This window comes from Vigna angularis, chromosome 1 (genome assembly GCF_016808095.1).
Source record: "Vigna angularis cultivar LongXiaoDou No.4 chromosome 1, ASM1680809v1, whole genome shotgun sequence".
In the NCBI taxonomy this organism is placed as follows: Eukaryota; Viridiplantae; Streptophyta; class Magnoliopsida; order Fabales; family Fabaceae; genus Vigna; species Vigna angularis.
Window position 1 is genome coordinate 43,772,755 of NC_068970.1, and position 24,310 is coordinate 43,797,064.

Here is a 24,310-nt window from a genome sequence, read left to right on the forward strand (position 1 = left end):
TAAAATTTGCCTCACATATGTGTCTCTCGACCTTGACGTAGAATTACACTAAGATGTGTTCACATTTTAATCACACTCTTGACAAGAGATTAAGCACTTAAAAGGTTTACTTGAACGTTAAATGGAATAGAAACAATTCGATCATCTAATCCTAATTAATATGAATGGTTAATTCAAAATAAAATGATTAGCTAAAATTCCACTTATTAGATTAATTAAATTCATATCCTCTCTCTTCATACAAAAATATTTATGTTGGTAATGGTGCTTCAAATTCAACTTCTTCATTTTTTAAAAAATCTTTTAATTTTTAATTTCAACTTATCAAAATATTAAAAATTATAAATTTAATTTTCACTCTCAAAATGATTAAGCTTCTTGAAATGTAATATCAATCTTTGTCTGTATTTATGAGTAAAAAATATTATATATATATATATATATATATATATATATATATATATATATATATATATATTAAGAAAAATTCATACAAGTTATCTGACCCAGGACTTAGCCAAATGATTAAGTTTCCAGAACAAACTTTCCAAAACTTTGTTCATTCCTAACATGAAAAAACGTTTTTCAACGAAAAAAACAAGTTTAGCGATGTTTCTGACAAATCTTCAATACCAGAATGTTGTTGATTGGATATGTTAATGATGAATTATTCATGCTCATATTATCAAAAAGTCAGAATTCAAGGTATTTTTGCCTCCTGCTGAATATTTCTTAGTTAAGGGGCTACGTGCTTAAATAAAAATCTTCAAATTCAAATTTATTCTTGTTTATTCAAATTCAATCCAAAAATTCAATATACTAGTAACTACACTTTTCTTCTTAATGGTCAAAGTTTTATGCGTTGTGGCATTCTCGACTCAAGTTTCGCTACGAAAATTATGTCTTAATTTAATTTAATTAAATATTTAAGTCTAACTTGTATTATAAACAATATATGTCTATATATTAATGAGAAACTACTCTTAATAAACTTTCTCTTTCCGATTATATATATATATATATATATATATATATATATATATATATATATATATATATATATATATATATATATATATATATATATATATATATAAGACTTAAATTTCATCTTCGCTTAAAAAGTATAATATTAAGATCATTTAAATGAATGACTTTATACTTTTTATTTTTAGAGGAAATAGATGACTTGCTATGACCAATACCAAGTTTATGGATATCAAGACCCAAGAAATGAATTTATTGATGGAGCCACTTCTTTTGACATGGTTGTCCATGTGGGTTACTAATAAAGCAACACTAAATTAAAAAGTTAAATATTGGTTATTTGACTTCTATAAGTAAATCGGGCGAGTTAATGAGTATTTTTTTTTAGTTAAATATGACTGGAGTGTAAGAAAATAAAATAATGAACTTAAAATTATTATTTTTTTCGAAAAAAAATCAAGTAAATGGCTTTTAAAATATAAAATACATAAATAATTTGAACTAGCGAAAATAATTAATTTAAATTTATTTGAGTTAATTTAATTACTTTATCTTCAAATAAATTTGTTAAATAATTTACACAAACGGAATCCTAATTAATACTAATTTCCAGTAATTAATGCGATAGCTAGCTAGCTTGGTGTGATGAGTTTCTATTGGGACGACGCCAGTCCCACAAGGGCTTCTGATGACGGCAAACAAAGTTAGTTCACGAACACGTATATGACCATGCAAAGTAAGAACGCGTAAATAATCACTTTTCTTTCGCTATCTCCTTTTTCGACAAAATTAAATTGTTCAGAAAATATTCAAATTCTGAAGGCAGTTTCAAAGTCCTCTGCCTTGTGTTGTACGTAGTTAATTAATGTGAGGAAAAGTAAATTCGCAAACCAATGATAACGATTCTCACCTTCTTACCACCTATAAATATACCACAACTTCATTCAACATATACCAAAAAAATCTCATATTATTAAACTACGTTTATCAAACACTTCACCATGGTTTTTCCAAGACCTCCTTCTGAGTCTGACCTCTTTCTCCATTCCAACTTTGCTTCTCGCTATGCAAGAGACTCTCTTCCTAGGTATAATATACAGTTTCCCTTTCTTTCTTTTTTTCATCATGGCTCTTCCTTTTAATCTCTTCATTCAATGTCATTCTTATCTTTGACTTGAATATACTATTTGATCATTATTTTCTCTGTGGGGAGGTAATTAATGAACTGTTGTTTTTGGTGATGCAGGTTCAGTATGCCTGAGGAGTCCATGCCAAAGGAGGCTGCCTACCAGAACATTCACGATGAGTTGCAACTTGATGCCATTCCAAAGCTTAACTTGGCTTCCTTTGTCACCACTTCCATGGAGGAAGAGTGCAACAAACTCATCATGGAATCCATCAACAAGAACTATGTTGACATGGACGAATATCCTATCACCACTGATCTTCACGTACGTCCTTATCATCAATTTATTTTCCTTTTCAATCTTTATATTTGGAATACGAAAGAGGTATTATATTTTTTTGGTGTTTGAATTGTTCAATAATTTTTTCCACTCCCTCTGGTGTTGTTGTATTTGAATGGAAACAGAATCGGTGTGTGAATATGATAGCACGTTTGTTCCATGCTGAGATTGGAGAAGATGAGAATGCTATTGGAGCAGGAACTGTTGGGTCATCAGAAGCAATAATGCTGGCAGGACTTGCATTCAAGAAGAAGTGGCAGAACAAACGTAAGGCAGAAGGCAAACCTTATGATAAGCCTAATTTGGTCACTGGCTCCAATGTACAAGTATGTTGGGAGAAATTTGCCAGGTATTTTGAGGTGGAGTTGAGGGAAGTGGAAGTGAGAGAAGGATACTACGTTATGGATCCTGCCAAAGCAGTCCAGCTGGTTGACGAAAATACTATTTGTGTGGCTGCAATATTGGGTTCAACGTACAATGGAGAGTTTGAAGACGTGAAGCTCTTGAATGACTTGCTGCTACAAAAGAATAAGCAAACTGGGTGAGTAATATTATTCAATTAATTAGCTGTAGTCATGAATTAAAGTGTTACTAAATTGGTAAGGTTGTGAGATGACAGATGGGAAACTCCTATTCATGTGGATGCTGCAAGTGGTGGTTTCATTGCTCCATTCCTTTATCCAGAGCTGGAATGGGATTTCAGGCTGCCATTGGTGAAGAGCATAAACGTGAGTGGACACAAATATGGGCTTGTCTATGCTGGTATTGGTTGGGTTATTTGGAGGACAAAGGATGACTTACCAGAAGACCTTGTGTTCCATATCAATTACCTTGGAGCTGACCAACCCACTTTCACCCTCAATTTCTCCAAAGGTCCTTCTTTACAATCTATGTTTGTTCCTTCCACACCTTCATTGCATATATAATCATACCATATGCTTACCTTGTCATCTTCACTTGCAGGTTCTAGTCAGATCATTGCTCAATATTATCAACTAATTCGACTTGGCCAAGAGGTGATGAGCTCGTGTAGTTGGACTTATCAATACTTTAATTATTACATAAACTTGTATTCTCTTAGAAACATTTGATGAACTAGGATATAAATCCTTATTTCTCTTGTTGAATATACTAGGGATACTTGAGCATAATGGAGAACTGCAGAGAAAACGCAATGGTGCTGAAGAAAGATTTGGAGAAGAGTGGGCGGTTTAACATACTCTCAAAAGACAATGGTGTTCCAGTGGTGGCATTTTCTTTGAAAGACAGAAGCCAGTACGATGAGTACAAGATATCAGAGATGCTGCGGCGGCACGGTTGGATAGTGCCAGCTTATCCAATGCCACCTGCTGCTCAGCACATCAATGTGCTCCGTGTGGTGATCAGGGCTGAGTTTTCACGCACCCTTGCTGAACGCCTTGCCTTTGACATACACAATGTGCTGCATGAGCTTGAAAAGTTACCTCCCCCCACAATGATCAATAACACTGAGGAAGTGAAGAAGGCCTTGGTTGATAATGGAGTCAAGAAAAATTCCATGGATACACAGAAGGAAATCATTGGTCAAGAATCCAACAAGCGTCAGAAAATCATGGCTGCCTAGTTACGGTGCTCTCTCACTATACCAATAAAATAAGGAGCCTTTAGTATTTGTTCTAACTCCAACCATACTCCACCCTTAACTATAGTTTATTTTATTTTTCCCAAATGTTTAGGGAAAAAATTTCTTCCAGTTTTATGTCAATTGAGATGTGTAATTTGTTGGAATTATGTGGCTCAAACATGATTTGGTTGAAGGAATCAAAGCACTTAAATAAAAATATATCTCTATCCTAGTTTTTAGAAAGATTTTATGCATTATTTAATTAATTAGTTTAGGAGATATTTCTCAAAGTTGGTTACAAATTATGTAATATAAATATTTATGGCTTATACTCAATAAAATTATTAGTTTCCCTTTCATTCTTTTGTCTCTTATACTTTAAAAACACAACAATTGGTATCAAGAGCAAAAAGGATCTTATAGGATCTGTGATATAACCCACAGACACCTACAACCACAAAATAACCACCACACATAAGATGGAATCTCAAACATCTTTTACTACCGTTTCTGTACCTGTATTTGATGGACAAAATTATAAAATGTGGGCTGTCAAAATGGAAGCATATATAAATGTTAACGATGTATGGGAAGCAGTAGAAGAGGATTACGAAGTGCCTTCCTTTCCAAATAATCCTACGGTTGCTTAAATGAAAAGTCCCAAAGAAAAGAGGCTTCGAAAATCCAAAGCCAAATCAATTTTGTTCACAGCCATATCTCCAGTCATTTTGAATAGAATAATGACGTTGAAAACGGCATATGAAATCTGGAAGTTTTTGAAGGAAGAGTATGAAGGCAATGAGAGAATCAAAGGAATGCAAGCTTTGAACCTGGTTCGAGAACTTGAGATGCAAAGGATGAAAGATTCGGAGACAATCAAAGATTATGCGGACAAGCTTCTCGGCATTGCAAACAAAATACGTCTTCTTGGCACTGATATTCCTGATTTTCGAATTGTTCAAAAAATACTTGTAACAATTCTAGAAAGATATGAAGCACATTGACTTCCTTGGAGAACTCAAAAGATCTTTCTACTATTACCTTGGCAGAACTTTTGACCGCACTTCAGGTTCCAGAACAAAGAAGACTCATGAGAGAAGAAGGTCATATTGAAGGGGCTTTGATAGCTAAATTTCTGAAAAAAGGGTAAGTCAGTAAGTTTCAACCACAAAAATGATAGTAAATCCTCTCATGTTTTTCCATCATGTCCTTTTTGTAAGAAAAACAATCATTCACATACAAAGTGTTGGTGGAGGCCAGATGTGAAATGCCATAAACGTGGACAATTAGGGCATGTGGAGAAAATCTGCAAGTCATCAAAAACACAAGAGAATGTACAAGCTCTTCTCCAACACACTTCATTTGTGATTCTTGGAAGCTTAAGAAAGTTAGAAATAGAGTCTTCTCTTCACCTATAAAAAAGAGGCTTTTCTCCATGTAAATCTTAACTTGAAAGATATATTGAAGTCCTGTTGAGATTACTCCAGACCTCTATACTTCGAGTTCACCTTATTGTGCTTAATTCAACACCTTCTCCTCCAGCTTCCTTCCCTCTTGGAAGGCTTTATGAGCTTGTGAGGCTTTAACATACACCAAACACTCACTGAACCATTTCACAAACACCTGGTGTGCACCTCCGTTTTCCTTCATCAATTCATTCCGCTGCATCACTTTGAGTCGTGGAGCTGCTCTAACTAATGATGACAACTCCTTTAGGGATTTCCCATCCAAAGAAGTATCAACTTAGACTAAGACTAAGAAAGGGAAGTGAATAAAGACTTTCAAGAAAAGCTCTTTCCTTATCTAAGTCTTAGTTGGATTTACTTTGCTAAATAACATTTGTAATGTTTTGTAGGCCTTAAACAAAGGTTGAAGACCATGGAGAATCAATCAAAGAATCTTGGATAGCTAAAGGAAGCAAAGGAGGCAAAGGAAGAAGGAAAAATGGTGTTTTCCGGATTGAAATAGTTACCTTCCGGATTGGAATAACAAAGGAAATTGGCTTCCGGATTGTAAATTCGCTCAACCATCTGCATAGTGCGCTCAACCATTTTTTACAGCTTTTACACATTTTGCACGTTTTTAATGTGTGCTTGGCTGAACCTTGCGTCCCAAGCTCCTTAGCTTCTCCAGCACACTTCATTTGTGATTCTTAGAAGCTTAGCAAAGTTAGAAATAGAGTCTTCTCTTCACCTATAAAAGAGAGGCTTTTCTCCATGTAAATCTTAACTTGAAAGATATATTGAAGTGCTGTTGAGATTACTCCGGAACTCTATTCTTCAAGTTCACCTTATTATGCTTAATTTAACACCTTTTCCTCCAACTTCCTTCCCTCTTGGAAGGCTTTCTGAGCTTTTGAGGCTTCAACATACACCAAACACTCACTGAACCATTTCACAAACACCTGGTGTGCACCTCCGCATTCACTCATCTAATCAATTCGCTGCCACAATTTTGAGTTTGGAGGAGCTCTCACTTGAAATGTGGAGTCGCTTCTATCAAAGGGCTTCCCAAACTGGAAGAGAAATCACTCGTATGCGCAACTTTGCAATATGGAAAACAAACAAGGTTGCCTTTTCCAAAAGATAAATCTTGGAGAGCAACAAACAAGCTGCAGTTAATACATACGGATGTCAGAGGACCTAAAAGAACCCCATCTCTGAATGACAAGAAAGTAGAGCTAGTGGGTCTTAAAGTTGGTGAAAGTCAAATTAAACCAGAAAAATTAGAGGAAGAAAAGCATCCTAAGACAACTGTTCCCGAAGCAGAAGCTGAAAATGCGGAAAAGCCAAAAGAGCAACTCAAATAGATGAGAAAATTGTAGAAGATTGTAATTACGTGAATACTAAGCAAGAAATTGTGATCGGGACTACCAAAAGTGAAGGAACTTTAGATGATACGATCAAGGACGAAAACACTTAGCATATGCTGACTTTGAGTCAAGGAGAAGATTGTTGGAATTTTGTGACTCAAACAACATTTGGTTGAAGGAATCAAAGCAGCTAAATAAAAATATATCTTTATCCTATTTCTTAGGAAGATTTTATGCATTATTTAATTAATTAGTTTAGGAGATATTTCTCAAAGTTGGTTACAAATTATGTAGTATAAATATTTACGGCTTATGCTCAATAAAATTATCAGTTTCCCTTTCATTCTTTTTCCTCTTATACTTTAAAAACACAACATAATTGGCATGTATTACGTGTTAGACCAACATAACTTAATTATGAAAGTTTTGCTGTCGATGTTACTATTATCCTTTGATTATCATGGTATATGGGTCTTGAAAATTTGTGATCCATTACTATATTAACGAGGCTCCATGCACACCACACTAAGATGTGAGAACCTCTTTTGTGTTTGATTTCTTCAAGTAGCGCCTCACTATATTTCATGGGTTTTTCATGGTGAAATGTTAAATATATGACAAGTGTTTCCATGACACTGCTAAAATGTAAGCATTCTAGTGCGAAGATTACGACTTAACAACTTACGTATAACAATCAATAACCATTTTGAATGAAGAAATTATAATATGTTGGAATTTAAGAGTATTAGAGACCGTTTTCAGATTCATGAAGAGTTACATTTATTCATGAAGAGTTATAACCAATGAAGAGTTACAATTATTCATGAAGAATTACAACCATTCATGAAAAGTTACAATCATTTATGAAGAAATGTAACTAATCAGAATCTGATATCTCTTGGATTTGAAATATGCTTGATCAACATTTATATAAAGGGATCCTGTGCTTTATTGATGTACAGAAATGAGACTTTTCTCTACATTCTGTCATTCACTTAACACACAAATCAATTCGTGAGAATTTTTTTTTTGTTTGACGTTAATACTAAGAGTGAGTATTATCATTGTATTTCTTCTTTGTATCTCAAAAGTGGATTTCGTGATCTCGTTCACTCTTATAAGGGACGAAATATTGCTTTTAGGAAAATGTGTATTCACACATAGAAAATTATATCAAGTCTACATTGTTGTTCATCTTGTTTCCCTAAGTTCTTGGAAAATTGTTCCAACAGTCTAAAAGCAATATCTTCTCTAAGATGACAACAATTCATGAGATGTCTGCAAACTTTCACAAATTAGACAAGTTTGAAGGCGTTGGTTTCCGACGATGGCAAAAGAAGAGGCATTTCCTTCTTTTTGCTCTAATCGTGGCATATGTTCTAAGTTTTCCCCGACCTAAAGAAAGTGAAACCGAGAAATTGGAGGAACAACGGAAAAGGAACAAATGGGAGAATGATGATTATGTCTATCGTGCTCACATTTTGAACGGTATGTCTGATCCTTTATTTGACATATATCAATATATAGGTTCTGCAAAAGAACTTTGGGATCAACTTGAAAGAAAATATATTTCTGAAGATGCATCAAGCAAGAAATTCCCGGTTAGTAATTTTAATAATTACAAAATGATTGATGCTAGACCAATAATGGAACAATTTCATGAAATCCAAAGAATCCTAGGAAGTTTCAAGCAACATAATATTGCAATGGATGAGACATTCATTGTTTCTTCTATAATTGACAAACTACCACCAAATTGGAAAGATGTTAGAAATTCTCTAAAACATAATAAAAATGATATGAATGTTGAACAATTGGATGCTCATCTTCGAATAGAAGAAGGGATCTGTCTGCAAGATGGTCAAAAGGATTCCAATCATCCTAATTCTTCTACTTTTAATAGAAAGCAAAAATTCTTTCAACCAACCAACATGTTTCATAATAGTTTTTTCATAAAAAAAGAGAGAAATTATTACCATTAGATGTTAGAAAACCCCATTAGACAAGTATGAGATTGATAAGTTTTTATGATAACAAAAGGTACTATGAAACATACAGAGATAAGTATATATAAACATGTTCTAGTAAGCTTTGAATCATTAAAACAATATCTTAGATAAAGCTTTGGACATAGAAAGGGTTTGACAGGTATTAGACTTCATTAAACATATGAACATAACTATTAGACAACCCAAGAATGTATGCAATAATTGCTTGTGCATATGAATGTATATATGCATATGTTTTGTTCAACTAATATGTGTTCAATGAGTTTAAGCAAAGCACAACGCAATAAAGAAAAGATTCAGGCTTAGAGAAAGAAATTAACATATTAAAAGACAAGGGTTAGATGAGCCCAATTGAAAGAACTAGGTAGATGAGTGGAAGACAGGATCACACGACCAAGCCATCAGACGACTCAGGTTCTATCCTAGTGTCAGACAACTTTGGTTAAGTTTAATATGTTAGACGACTCAAGGCAACATGTTAGAATGCAAAGATCAGACGACTCAAATAGTGCAAAGAGAAAAATATAGTATTAGAAAATTACATTGATAAGACGAGTCAACCTAGAGTAGCAAAGCATTGAACTTATACAAATTAAATATTAGCGTGGAACCAACCAACAGGGGGGGTGAATTGGTTATATACTATTATTTTGCCTTTTATTATTTTTCTCTTAATTTTTCTTACTGAGCAGATAATTAAATATAAATGACAGAGTAAGGGAAAGAGAAAAATTGCACAGGTGATTTTATCCTGGTTCAGATCACTCGGATCCTACGTCCAGTCGCTTATCTCAAACAAGATAAACCTTTTTCACTAACACAAAACAGTTACAAATATTAATCACAAAGAAAAACAATTTGTAAGAGTTTAGAAATACCACCTCTCTTGAAACCACAAGAGATGAACTTACACTTCCTTTGAATCTTCACAAAGGATGACCACCTCCTTCGAATGATTCACGAAGGATGATTCTCTTCCAGGAACTTCCTCGGATACACCAAGGATGAACAAGCTATTCCTCTGTCACCACAGTAGCACTTCAGGACTTTGCAGACAAGAGTTTCCTTAGCTTCAACAGAGTTCTCAAAGAGTTCAGAGATCTTTAGCACCAGGGAAGAGTTATTTTTGAGATAAAGAGTGAGCCATTTTATAGACTCAGCCTAATACTCTTCCATTCTTCGAAAACGGGCCATCTAACGCATATAATCGATTAACACAAGTATTAATCGATTAAAATGAGTACAACGGCTAGTTTTTCAAATCTGAAACCCACAACGGCTAGTGTTAATCGATTATTCTCAAGCATAATCGATTCACTAATCGATTATTATTAGCTTTAATCGATTATTACAGTGGCAATTGGGTTTTCAGTGCCAGCCTCGTTTTAATCGATTAAAACTGGGTTTAATCGATTAAGACGGCTTGTGGATGATTCTCAACAGCAGGTAAATCAAATATAAATTACAAGAATCAACCCTAATACATATTTGAGCATTATTACATCAACTTTGATTATTATAAAAGCTTTATAAAATACAGAGATCTTCAATCTGTCTTTATGGATCTTGACTTGTGCAAATCTGTTCATCATCAAAACTTCATCTTTGATTTTTGCTAACAATGAGTAGATGAGTTAAAGAAGCATCACATGAATATGCATGTCAAATAACTCAGAGAAGACAAGTAAACAAATAAAGAAAAGAAGCATTAGACGAGTCATAAGCACTCAAACAAGTTAACATGATGTATTAGACGAGTCAATTTAAAAGACACAGAAGGATAAGAGTATCTATCTACGAGTCAACATGAGATGTCAGGCAAGTCAAAAAAAGCATTAGACGAATATCTATTAGACAAGTCAAAGTCAATTCATGAAACATAATGTTGAAACAACTATTGGATGAACACTTTCATTAGATGACCTAGTTAGAAGAATGACTAAAGAGTCAAAAGTTAAAGTAACGAACAAGTATCAAATTGATCAAGCAAATTAGAATGATGCAAAAGAAATCTATTCAATGACATGGTGATCAAAATCAACTTCAAATTAATAAAAGGAATTAGAAAGTTGAAGTTGATCATAAAGATTATTAAAATTTGCCATAAATTTGACATTGTGGTTGTTGATTGGAAGAAGAATTGAAGGTAGAATTGTTAGGTCGATCACTAGATTTATATGGAGGAAAACGTGAAGATTTATTAAATTGGGAATTAAAACGCGTGGGATTTCGAGTAAAGTTTTTAGCTTTGGAAGAATAAATCTGGGACTGAGAATTTATAAAATTAATAACTCCAATTTTAATCCATTCAAAAGTCATCTTGTTATAATTTTAAAAATTAATAATCAATAAAACGTTAAAAAAAACGTCATATTTTTAAGCCATTTAAAACTCCTACGTATTTTTTTTTTATTTTCTTTCTTCTACGGCATAAATTATATTCGATTTCAAACTTTTTCGGAGTACTTTGGTAATTTCAAAAGTAAATAAAAGCTCAATGTAATTTCAATTTTGTTCAATTTGCATAGATAAAAAAACAAAAATAAAAACCCAATTTTTACTGTGACTGAAGTTCTTTGGTGGTGGTGGGCATGGAGAAATCAGGCGACGATGTTGTCCTGCTGGATCGTGCGTCCCGAGCCACTCGAGGCAAGAGGTTAACCAAACTCCTAGACGATGAAATCCAAGAAGATGAATTGTTCTGGAACCAGGACGCTCTTAAAGAGGATGAAGAGGACGACAACTACCAAGAGGAACCTGAGATCGCCGATGAGTTTGACTCTGATTTCGACGAAGATGTATTTCAAAAACCCTTTTGGGTTTTTTTTTCTTCTTCTTATCTTTTTGTAATTTCACACTCACGCCATTGATTCAACACTTTCTTCAGGAGACGGAGCCCGAGGAAGAGGAGCCTGACAAATATGACGCTGAGGACAGGTTTCTTCTCTCCATTTTCTTGCCTCTTCCTTCCCTGTCTTTTCTGTTTCTGATTGTATTGTTTGTGTTTGAAAGAATGCATAAAAAGAAGCGACTGATATTTCCTGGGAAGACTCTGGCTGTGAAGAAGAAAAAGAAGAAAACTTTATCGAAATTGGAAGGTTCTCCGAAGGAGGATGAGCATTCTGGGAAGGCTGCTGAGGAACAGCAGGATGAGACTGGGGAGAGAATGATCAGGAAGTCCACTAGGACTTCTGTCATCGTTCGCCAAGCTGAGAGAGATGCCATTCGTGCAGCCCTCCAAGCCACTATCAAGGTCCATTCTTTCTCTTCTCATTTTTCTCACTGTATGTGGTTTCTTTATAGATGGTAGTTTCCTTTTGTGTTAAACTCATCTGGGATATGCTCATGAGATAACCTTAATGATTTTTAGTTGTACTATTTACCTGTGATTCAACTTTGTACATTGGGGCAGTGGAACTTTATTCATTTATTTATTTTCTGGGATAAAGGTTTTGTTTTCGTTATTACCTTAGTAAAGTTATGATCCTCTGGTCTGAGAAGGTTTTATTTATTTTTTTGGGTTTTGGGGGTTCAGCCAGTCAAAAGGAAAAAGGAAGGCGAGGAGAAGAGGATGACACAAGAGGAGATGCTTTTAGAAGCTGCTCAAACAGGTTAAGATTACAACTCTTTAACATCTACTGATTGCGTATTTGTCTTGTTTGAATTCCGAATGTCCTTCAGTGTTTAAATTATAATTTTGACTTTGTAGAGATCATGAATTTACGCAATTTGGAGCGTGTTTTAGCTAGAGAGGAAGAGGTTAAGAGAAGAGCAATTGTGCATAAAAATGTTTATAATGGTCCACAGATACAGTACATTTCAAAAAATGGTACGATTCCTATAATGATAGTGTCTTGGGACAGGCACTGCATTATACCTACATTCTTATTTTGTTAATATTGGTTGCTGTTGTCATTTTTCATCCGGCTATCTGTTAATGTTTCCCAGGCTGCTCCTATTTAGAGTTCATTAAAGGGTCATCATTCCACTCAGAGATTTCCACTGGGCCTGTACAATGTGAGTCCCTCTAAACACGTGTTGAAATAAGATTGACAATTTGGTTTACTTTTATGTTGAAAAATATTGCATATAATGTTCCTTTATGCATTAATGTTGCAGTGAGTGAAAATTAAATTTCCAGCGAAATTGTTAAAGCATTGTTTTCATACTACATTGACCAATTAATAGTGTTTTTCTTTTTCTGATTCAATCTAATTTAGTTACTGATGACAACATCTACATGCATTGAGGTTTGAATCGTTACCCGTACAATTTTTTGCTGTAATAGAGAAAAAACTCTCTGGAATTTTGCTGGTGATATCATTTTAATAGTTTAGATTAGAGAGATAGTAAATGCTGTGTTGGAGTTGCGAAGAAATGTTTTGGTTATTTGGAGACCAGTGGATTTTGATTCAGTAGCTCAAAGACAAAATATGTGGAGTTTAATCATGATTGGGATAGTGGATGGTAGTATAGCAGTACCAAAAACAGAGTGCTTTAGATGTAATTCAGTTGTCAAATAATCCAGATAGAATATATGAACAAGAGAAACGTTTAAGGTGTTTCTACGACCTTAAAAAGCCTTACGTTGACATTGAAGATTTGCCAAATTATAGTTAAATATGCAATTTTGTATGTAGATCAGAAACCTGGGCAATAAAGTGCAATCATAAACAAAAGTCAAGGTTGAAAAAATGAGAATGAAGCGGTGGATGAGTGGATATATCAATTTGAATAGGTTAGGGAATGAGTTCATTTGGAAGAAGTTGGTGGTGTAACTTCTATAAATAAAAATGATGGCTTCATTAGTGGGAAAATTGGTATGGCAACTAAATAGGGTAATGGACAGTTGATGAAGATAGTTCTGGGATGTGAGAGCAGACGACTGCCACCCACCCCAGGTAAAATGTGAAGTTAAGATAAGATGACACCAATTTAGAAATGGGTAGGAGGAGGTCAGAAACAGTGTGATGAGACTTGAAAAACTGTTAAGAAGAATTTTAAGGTACACAGCTTTGTGAATATATGATATAATACGATAGAAATTCAGAAAAAAAAAAGATGGAAACTGCAGAATAGAATCAAAAGAATAGACCTGTATTGAAGAACAAAACAGATATGAAGAACGTAATTCTCCCCAAGGGCTTCTTCTTCCCAAAAGATCATTTGATTCACTCACTGTAACTGTCAAATTCACAGAATACCCTCCCAAAATTTTGATTCCCTTATAGTTATAAGTGAGCTCTTCTAGCTAACTAAGTAGTCCAACACTCTAACAAACTAATGGGCTAACTAACTAACAGCTTTCCTTATGCAACTCTCATCATACATCCCAACATGATCAAGGTCAATGATGGAAACAATGTAGTTGACTTCACTCAGCAGGAATCAAGCTTGGGTATTTTTTGTATTATTATTGCAACATACCAAGAGTTCCTACATTCCACATAAAAAATGGCCATATGAGAATATTGACTAAAATTCAGGCATTTGTGTGAATTTTACTTCCACTACACTTTGTGGTAGAATACTATCTTAAACTATAGGAAATGGAGAGACATAAGTTGAAATTATGTGTTTTTGAGACAACATAAATGGTTTATTTATATTGAGAAAAAAAATCAATACAATAAGTAGAGGAGATTTGGTATTTTCTAATAATAAAGATATTATTCAAGAATAAATAAAAATGTTCCTAATAATACATATATAATCTAGATATTCGTGATTATTAAAGATTTGTACCTTCTTTCTATAATTATAATGTAGGATCTTGTGTAATGAACTACTCTCTAGGATGAGAGCATCTAGAGTCTGATAGCTTAGATGATTTGATAGACTATGTTGCTTATAAGAAGTGTCTATTTGGTTATATAATCCAACGGTATTCATGCTTATTAGGTGGTGTACTAACAAGTTTATGTTTGTATAACTATTTTGTGCAGTTAGTTAGGAGTTATTTGGTGCTTCTATCTAACTTGCAATAGTCTCGTAACACTCTATTTGAGTGCTGCTATCTTGTTGATAGCGTAGAGGATGATACGAGACAAATTCTTTCTTTCTATCTTGCTTTGTGTGTTTTGGTTCTTAGTCTACAAGGTGTGTTTTGCAACCAATGTTTCACTCGTTCTTCCACTGTTCCTGGGCTCATTCTGGCACACTGCGCAACATATAATGATAGGATACTGGGTGATAGGATAGAAGGCAGGGGAGCCAAACGGTAGGAGCAAACGGAAGCAAGCCGAACGGTGGAAGGCGGTGAAGAGCTGGAGTCGAACGGTGGAAGGTGGTGAAGAGTTGGAGCCAAACGGTAGGAGACAGGGGAAGCAAGACGAACGGAAGGCGGTGAAGAGTTAGAGCCGATCGGTTGAAGAGTGACTATCCTAACTAGGACAACAGTTAGGATGGGCGGGAAATAATTATAGTAAATAAGGTCATATCCTAGGGAAATATTCAATATAAGTTAATTATAGTAAATAGAGCTATATTAAGTTAATTATAGTAAATAGAATTATATCCTAGGGAAATATTCAGTATAAGTTAATTATAGTAAATAGAATTATATTCTAGGGAAATATTTAATATAAATAAAGCTAGATGCTATTGTTTAGGGCATGCTTTTGATTATTGAGTCTTGTGACAGGCAACTATGCTCCTGTGAGGGAGGTTATGCTCCCAAGTAATTGAAGGAGGTTATGCTCCCAATTACCCTTGTTTACTTTTGTTTATTCAGATATTACCATCAATAAAATAAATTCATTCGTTCATTATCATTCGTTCATTGTTCTATTTCGTGTTGAGTGTGTGAGAGGTTGTTCTAGTTAGGTTTCGTACTCAGGTACGTAACAATTGGTCCGACCCGCCGGATCGTCAAGGGAGCGCTATCGGATCCTGTGAGAGGAGTGAAAGGCGAGATGGAGGGAAGAATGAATGCAGTCGAAGGGAAACTGGAGAACATGGGGTTGAAGCTGGAAAACCTGGAGCTGTCCATGGGGGCTTTGGAGGTGGTAATGCAAAAAAATTTCCAAGAATTGATGAGGATGATGGGAGGCCAAGACCGACAACTAGATGGCAACTTGGATGGAAGCTAGGGCTCTGTCAACGGGAAAAGGAGGGACCGACGAGATGAAGAGGAAGGCGAGAAAGAGGGTGGTGCGCAGGAGCAACCAAATTGGAGGAAAAGGGTAGAGTTACCCATGTTTGAAGGGAGTGATTTGTTGAATTGGATCAATAAGGCTGATAAATTTTTTGATCTACAAGAGGCGTCCGAGGAAGAAAAGGTGCGCCTAGCCTACATCAGCATGGAAGGAAGTGCCGGATACTAGTTCAAATTTTGGAGGGAGAAGACTAGGAAGGAGGCGATGGTGATCCGATTCGAAGGAAGAAATAAGGGGTCAGTCTTCGAAAGATTGGCGGCCAACAAGCAATCGGGATCTATGGAAGAATACATCCAAGATTTTGAAATCTTGGTGGGTCAGATGAAAGGAATGCCCGAAGAACAACTGATGGGGTACTTTATGGCAAGATTACAGGAGGGGATTCGTAATCAAGTACGGCTGCTTAATTCGCAGGAGTTGATGATCACCATGAGAATTGCAAGGGATGTCGAGGAGCCCAGGGCGGGACAAAGGCTGGAAACTGGAGCATGACAAAGAACCCATCGTCTTTGGAACGAACGAACAGTGAGGAGATATGGGCCGAGACAAATCGCTATAACCCAGGCAGATCGGGTGTCGCCGAGCGGTCCGAAGCCAATCACTATAACCCAGGCCGATCGGGAGTCGCCGAGAGTGTGGGGTTAGTACGGAAGGAGGGTAGTGATATTAATGGGAGAAACACCAGAAATATGCCTTATTCACAAGCCCTGAAACAGAGAGAGGAGGGAAGGTGTATCAGGTGTGGGGGACCGTTCGGTCCTGGTCACCACTGTCCGGACAAGAGTTTGAGAGTCGTGATATTGGCGGAGGACGAGGAGGAATTGCCACCACCCAAACCTCCAGACCTGAATTGAAGAAGAGCCATGAGATCAAGCTCCCTGGTTCCAACCTTGGGGACAAGGTTGTTCTGCAGCGGGGTGTAATGATAGGATACTGGGTGATAGGATAGAAGGCAGGGGAGCCGAACGGTAGGAGGCAAACAGAAGCAAGCCGAACGGTGGAAGGCGGTGAAGAGCTGGAGCCAAACGGTAGGAGACAGGGGGGAGCAAGCTGAACGGGTCGAAGGTGGTGAAGAGTTGGAGCCGAACAGTAGGAGACAGGGAGAAGCAAGCCGAACGGAAGGCGGTGAAGAGCTAGAGCCGATCGGTTGAAGAGTAACTATCTTAACTAGGACAACATTTAGGATGGGCGGGAAATAATTATAGTAAATAAGGCCATATCTTAGGGAAATATTCAATATAAGTTAATTATAGTAAATAGAGCTATATCTTAAGAAAATATTCAGTATAAGTTAATTATAGTATATAGAATTATATCCTAGGGAAATATTCAGTATAAGTTAATTATAGTAAATAGAATTATATTCTAGGGAAATATTTAATATAAATAAAGCTAGATGTTGTTTAGGGCATGCTTTTGATTATTGAGTCTTGTGATAGGCGGCTATGCTCCTGTGAGGGAGGTTATGCTCCCAAGTAATTGAAGGAGGTTATGCTCCCAATGTATCCTTGTTTACTTTTGTTTATTCAGATATTACCATCAATAAAAGAAATTCATTCGTTCATTATCATTCGTTCATTATCATTCGTTCATTGTTCTGTTTCGTGTTGTGAGTGTGAGGGGTTGTTCTGGTTAGGTTTCGTACTCAGGTACGTAAAATATAACATACTAAAAGCACCAATAGATATGAAATATAAATAATTAAATAAAACACCCGCATGTGAGGTTAGTCTCTGGTCTGGCGAGTTAAAGGAAACACCTGGTAGGACCAAAAGTATTAAATAAAACAAATATGAAGAATAACGTGCCTGTTCTTTTTTTTTTTAGTTTCTTCTATTTTGAAGATAAAGCTTCAATGAAGTATTTTTAACCTTCTTTTTTCTTTATGATCAAGCAAAATATGTCTCTATGTAACATTATTTTACAATTTTTTTATGATATTTATAACTTTTTTCAGATCCAGAACAACCTGTTTGTGCGATTACTGGTTTGCCTGCCAAGTAAGATCTCGTATATCGATTTGGTAGTTCTTGCTTTTTCCTTTCCTAATGTTGCATTTCTTTGTTAAAATTGCCATTGGATAGCTTGTATTCTTTTTATTTATATGTCATTAGGGACTTTGGTTTTTTTTTTGGGGGGATGGGAAGTTTAGAGATGCTTTCCTTGCAGGGAACAATCGGTCTTATGAATTATATGGCAAATTGTTTCCACTTTCTTTTTCTGATCAAATTGGGTCAGATTATGCTTTCTTTTTTATTACAACACTGGTGGTTCTTGCTTGAATTTTCAAATTGCATCATTACTATCTACTACTGTTATGAATAATGATTGTCATTGATTATAATCACATCATTTGAAAGATTTTCTTTAGTCTATTCCCACTTTACCCACATATTGTTAAGGAGTTCTCTCTGGAATAATACAGATATCGTGATCCAAAGACTGGCCTGCCATATGCTACAAAAGAGGCTTTTAAAATAATTCGAGAACGGTATGTCTATAATGAGTTGCAAATAGTCTCTCTTTTTTGCTAGTATTTGTCACATTTACCTTTCCAAATAAGTTTTTTAACAGCATATATTTCAATTTTTTATTCTTTTAGCAAGTCCTCTGTTTAACAAAGTGATTTGACTAAAATAATATATTTTTTAGAATTCAAGCTAATATCCTGCATTTTGCTTTACTGGAGTGATTTGGTCAATCTAGAATAGATGACTTCTAGACCAGATCCTACCCTTGTGAAATTTTGCTACTGAAGTTGCTATAATATAAAATTGTTTAAATTAAGAATTCCCTCTGAACTTGACATTTTTTTGTTACTCTTTATACGAAAAAAATTCTTTAGTTTAGTTGTTAAATGACAAAATGTTTACAAATTGGTCCTTTCTATTTTTGGTTTTATATAGCCTTTAATTTGGTCCCTATGGTTCTTTACTAGTATACTCTACAAAGTCTCTATGTTTACAAAATGTTTACAAATTGGTCCTTGCTATTTTTAGTCTATGCATTTTGATTGTAACACGTCTGTTTTTTTGTTTTGATCCCCACTTAAAAGTAAGCTCTAATGTTGTTATAAGTTCATCAAATGGTAGGACCAATTTGTAGATATTTTTTATGTAGGAACCGAATTGAGGAGTATAGAAAGTAAAAGAAAAATGTGTCAAGTATAAGGATTAAAGTCTTGTATGTATAAATTCTATTTACTAAAAATAGTATACTTTCGCATTATAGTGGAAACCAATAGGTACAGTTCAGGTGTGTAATCATAAAGACGAAATAATATGATTGAAAAATTGATGCTTAAGTGTAATAAACCAGTTCTTATATTTATTTTATTTAATATTTTTCTTTTCATCAATCTTGAAGTTGGTATATATAGTATGATTGGAAAACCAATGGGTGGGTGTTTGATATAAAAATTGTAATAACCAGTGTTATCGATATCTGACAACGAAAAATATTGGCGACCCAAAAATCTTTAATAAAATTATAATGAAAACCATGACGGGTTATGACGGAAACATTGCGGTAAAAAGAAATATAATACCACCACATATAATTCTAATGGAAAAGTAATGATATTATGTCTAAAAATTCAAATAATCATAACATCATGTCAAAACACCACAATGGGGTATATCCCTTCTCCTCTTCCCCATCATAATTGTCTTCAATATTATCATCCAATGGGGTATATCCCTTCTCCTCTTCCCCATCTGAGAGACTCTTGTCAAAGTTAAGTAATCTTTCAAAATTAGAATCAGAGCTATCATGCAATTCATTCTAAACCCCAATTTGAGTCTTCTCTTTACCCTTCCCTGTTGGTTTTGGAGTTGGAGTTGCACCTGGACCTTTCTCAGAAGCATGAGAAGATCCAATAACAATGCCACCACTTGATGGTTGCTTTCTTTTATTGGTTACTTGTCTCCTTGTATAAACTATTGGTTCTCCAATACTTGAAGCTTCTTAAACAGTTGCCTAATTAAGAGTGGGATCATCATCAAAAACCAACTCATTTCCCCCCTCTTCATTATCATTATCATCATCAACTTCTACCACTAACCACTCATTACATTCATCAATGGCATTCAATACAATAGGGTCTATTTCATCCCTAATATTGTATCTTTGAGCAAGTTGTTGATTATACTGCGTAAACCAAATCATGCAACCTTTTGTGGTTCAGCCTATTCCTTTTCTTTGAATGACTCTGCATTATGAATAAGTAAAATGTGAATTAATTTCTTTCTACACTCTACAAATAAGATAATAATGAAATGAGTCATGTCTTATTACTTTCTCAAAAACACTCCAATTGCACTCACATCCCATGAACTACATGTCAAACTTAAAATCTTGATTGCTAGCTTTTGTAAGTTGGGAGCTGCATGCCCATAATTCTTCCACCATTGAGTTACAAAAGCAAAGAAAGTAACTTAGAATGTAACCATTATATCTTACTGTAATTTAGAAAGCATTCTAAGTGGAGTTGTGGTCTTCCATGATTCTTTGGCAAAATCATTACCAGTGAGACTTGCTGCACATCTTACTTGGCACCAACCTGTTGATGCAAGGATATGATCCATTTGTAACCAGATGCATGCAAGGGGTGATGAAGTTGACATGTCCATCTATTATCAATGATTGTAAATACATCATTGTATTTACTTTCATTGTTGTTGAATGACTTCATTATTGTTTCCTTGGCTTTCTCCATTGCTTCATATATATAGCCCATACTTGCTTTTCTTTCCACATCCACTAGAGGAAGCACATGAACAATAAGAACCATGACTTTGAGAGTAAATATCATATGATTCCAAAATGAAGCCATAAGAACAATTTTTGTGGCCTCCCTCCCTTAGCTTCCTTAGATAGCTTGTTATTTGTTACGTATCCGAGTCGGAGACGTAAATTAAACATGGTCACAATAGGTAGAAAAGACAATGACTGAATGATAATAGACGAATGAATTTCTTTTATTGATGGTAATATCTGAATGAACAAAAGTAAACAAAGATAACTGGGAGCATAACCTCCCTAGTCTGGGAGCATAACCTCCCTCACAGAATCGTAGCCGCCTGTCACAAAACTCAATAATCAAAAGCATGCCCTAAACAATAGCATCTAGCTTTATTTATATTAAATATTTCCCTAGAGTATAATTCTATTTACTATAATTAACTTATATCAAAAATTTCCCTAGAATATAATTCTATTTACTATAATTAACTTGTACTGAATATTTCCCTAGGATATAGCTCTATTTACTATAATTAACTTATACTAAATATTTCCCTAGGATATGGCCTTATTTACCATAATTATTTCCCACCCATCCTAACTGTTGTCCCAGTTAGGATAGTCACTCTTCAACTGATCGGCTCTAGCTCTTCACCGCCTTCCGTTCGGCTTGCTTCCCCCTGTCTCCTAGTATTCGATTCCAACTCTTCACCACCTTCCACCGCTCGGCTTGCTTCCCCCTGCCTCCTACCGTTTGGCTCCAGCTCTTCACCGCCTTCCACCGTTTGGCTTGCTTCCCTTTGCCTCCTACTGTTCAGCTCCCCTGCCTTCTATCCTATCACCCAATATCCTATCATTATTTCTCCATTCATTAGAAGTGAACAGCTTTCTCAAAATTTCCCTTTTTTTGATGCAATTTGTAATGATAAATGAGAGGTAGCAAACCATTTAGAACATGTGTTAGTCATTGGTGTATAATAATTTTTCCATTCCTAAACTTTAGAATAGGTTTCGTAAGCACGAAACATTTGTTTTAAAGAAGAGTGAATGGTATTCTTAAGGACCATGCATAACTTAGCATCAATTTTCTTCCAACGGGAAAATTCTTCGAGAGGAGTATGAGTCACTCTGAGTAAGATGATTAAGATGCCCCTGACTCTCACACCAAAGTTTAATGTCTGATGCTCGAGTTGTATAATTAGTTTCATCTAACTTATCAATAGACAAGTGTACATTGACATAATTAGTACAAACTGATAGGTCAGACACTATGCTGGCTGAAGAGGTATCAGTAGAAGTAGCAGAAGAAGTCATGGATGAACTGGAGAGAGAAAAACGCTAAAAATTCAAGATTCTCTAATCAAGGCAATAAACATAAATCTTGGAAGAGGAGAATGAGGTGACCCTAGTGTAGGTGATCATTGTTGAAAACGAGCAGGGACGTGCTGCCATGCGCAGTGGGAAAGCGTAAGATTGCGAGGGGCATGTGAGGGCGCATGGGAGCTTCGTTGAGGATGGTCTCGACATTAGGATATAGGATGATAGAATAGATGGGTTTAGAAGTTAAGGGTATGGGGGTGTCGGTTGTATAAAAGAAATTGGTCCGACCTGCCAGATCGAAGGGGGGTGAAGGATCAAGAAGTAATCAAGAAACTTCCGGATCCGAATTGGGTGTGAAGCAAAGATGGAGGGGTGAAGGATCAAGAAGTAATCAATAACATATGAACTGATAAACTGAAAATAAAAGATAAAATATAAGATATCTAATATATCTAACAAATATCAATGTTTTGTTTCTAACAAATTTAGTTTTAAATTTGTGTCATATATCATACATGTTTCTTTAAGTCTCATAAGAATAATTCAATTCAATTTGAGAAGATCAATCTATGAACAATTTAGCTTTTAAAAACTGATCCATAAAGCAATTTAGTTTAGCTTTTACAAAAAGAAAAGGTTCAAGTATCTTAGTTAAGTTCAATTGAGTTTAGTTCAGGTATTGTTGAACAGCTCTATTTGGGACCATCCTGTCTAACTGTAAGGCGAAGTGTCAACTTAGATGTTCTTGTTCATTTTGGTATATGTTTTGAATATACTGTGGAGAGCAGGTAATATAGTGATTGTTTACTAATTGGTTTGGATTGATATTAATGGGGGATGAGGGATTGTTTTGCAGCTTTCTGAATGAAAGTGCTAACACCAGAAAGGAGATGAGCATGGGGGGCTTATATGATTCTGTTTCTGGATGTGGTTTTTCAATGAAGCAAAAGAGATCAGTAATGCCAGATAGAAACGTCAATCCAGATGTTCGCTCCTTAGCTCGTTTTCGTAGAATTCCTGTTTTTGAGGATGAAGATTCTGACTAGTTGCCTTGGTAATTAATATTTTTTGCCTGGCATAATGGTCCATCCTGTTAATGTCAGTGCCTCATAGTGAAAGATGTCATAATATTATTTTTTTCCCCAAATGGCACTATTTGGTGTTAAATTTATTCATGTAGCATATTGTATAGAATATTTACATCATTAGCATAGTTATATGTACATTGCCAGAATTTGATTTTTAGGAAGCCAAATTCTGGCAATTTTCTTTGTATTTCCCCCTGGAAAACCAGTCCAATTCAATTCCTAGAAAACTGAATTCTGATCTGGCATTTCTTATTTTATTTTGAAAATTATTTTTAAAGAGGGAAGGAAAATTTTCAAAATTAAAAATTGAAATTAAAATATATAATAGAAAGTGTTTAATATAATTTAAATTTGGATTTGTGGATAATAAAATAAGTAATAGAATAAAGTGTCTTAAACTAGATAAATTTTAAATTGGGTTTGTAAATAATATATAGATTGTTGTTATAATTATTTTAATAAATGTGTATGATGTTAATTAATTTTTTAAATGATGATGGAAATTAAAAGGAGTTCTTAAAGGTTTTAAATAATAAATTGGAAATGTGAATATATTTTAAATAATTGTTAAAATTATTTTATGTCAAATTTTGTTATAAAAGTTAAAAGAAATTATTAATAATGAATATAATTGGAAAATTATATTTTAGTATAATGATACTTATGTAATAATATATGGAATGACTTATTTAAATTATATATAAAATTATATTTAGTAAATAAATACTTTATTATTTAGTTAAGAGTAATTAAAATTTTATTTATTTGATCGTCAAATATGTATGAAAAGAAAGTACACGAAATTAAAAGAACATAATATAATTGAAATAGATAGATACATCTTTGGAATTTAAGATGTTGGATTGGTCAATGTATTATATTGTAGGTCAAAAATCATTTCATCATATGTTGCATCATATAAATATTAAAGTAGTTTAATGTTGTCGCATAATTCTTCAACGTTGTACGCTTAGGTGAAGAAGTTGAGTCTATTTCCAGTGGTTCATCGTTTGTTCGGTATCATTGTTAATTTTTATTTGTTTGGAATTGTAGAAGATGTTTGTTTTGATTAACAATTTCAATTAGATGTAATTAGTTGATTTACATTACTTATTTACGGTTTTG

General features: G+C 34.6%; 2 protein-coding genes across 2 annotated transcripts; both read left to right on the top strand.

Annotated features, from left to right (window-relative positions):
* The first annotated feature begins 1,957 nt into the window (after nucleotides 1-1,957).
* Nucleotides 1,958-4,370, top strand: LOC108319723 (glutamate decarboxylase 1). The gene is made up of 6 exons (XM_017550958.2): nucleotides 1,958-2,074; nucleotides 2,234-2,438; nucleotides 2,579-2,994; nucleotides 3,073-3,326; nucleotides 3,417-3,469; nucleotides 3,589-4,370. Exons 1-6 carry the CDS (start codon nucleotides 1,989-1,991, stop codon nucleotides 4,054-4,056), a joined length of 1,482 nt encoding a protein of 493 aa, XP_017406447.1. The 5' UTR covers nucleotides 1,958-1,988; the 3' UTR covers nucleotides 4,057-4,370.
* A 7,021-nt stretch (nucleotides 4,371-11,391) lies between these two features.
* Nucleotides 11,392-23,423, top strand: LOC108319724 (SWR1 complex subunit 2). Its single transcript, XM_017550959.2, has 9 exons — nucleotides 11,392-11,675; nucleotides 11,765-11,814; nucleotides 11,890-12,130; nucleotides 12,413-12,488; nucleotides 12,587-12,706; nucleotides 12,826-12,894; nucleotides 17,992-18,034; nucleotides 18,460-18,525; nucleotides 22,954-23,423. The coding sequence occupies exons 1-9, from the start codon at nucleotides 11,469-11,471 to the stop codon at nucleotides 23,141-23,143; spliced, it is 1,062 nt and encodes a 353-aa protein (XP_017406448.1). The 5' UTR covers nucleotides 11,392-11,468; the 3' UTR covers nucleotides 23,144-23,423.
* The last annotated feature ends 887 nt before the right edge of the window (nucleotides 23,424-24,310 follow it).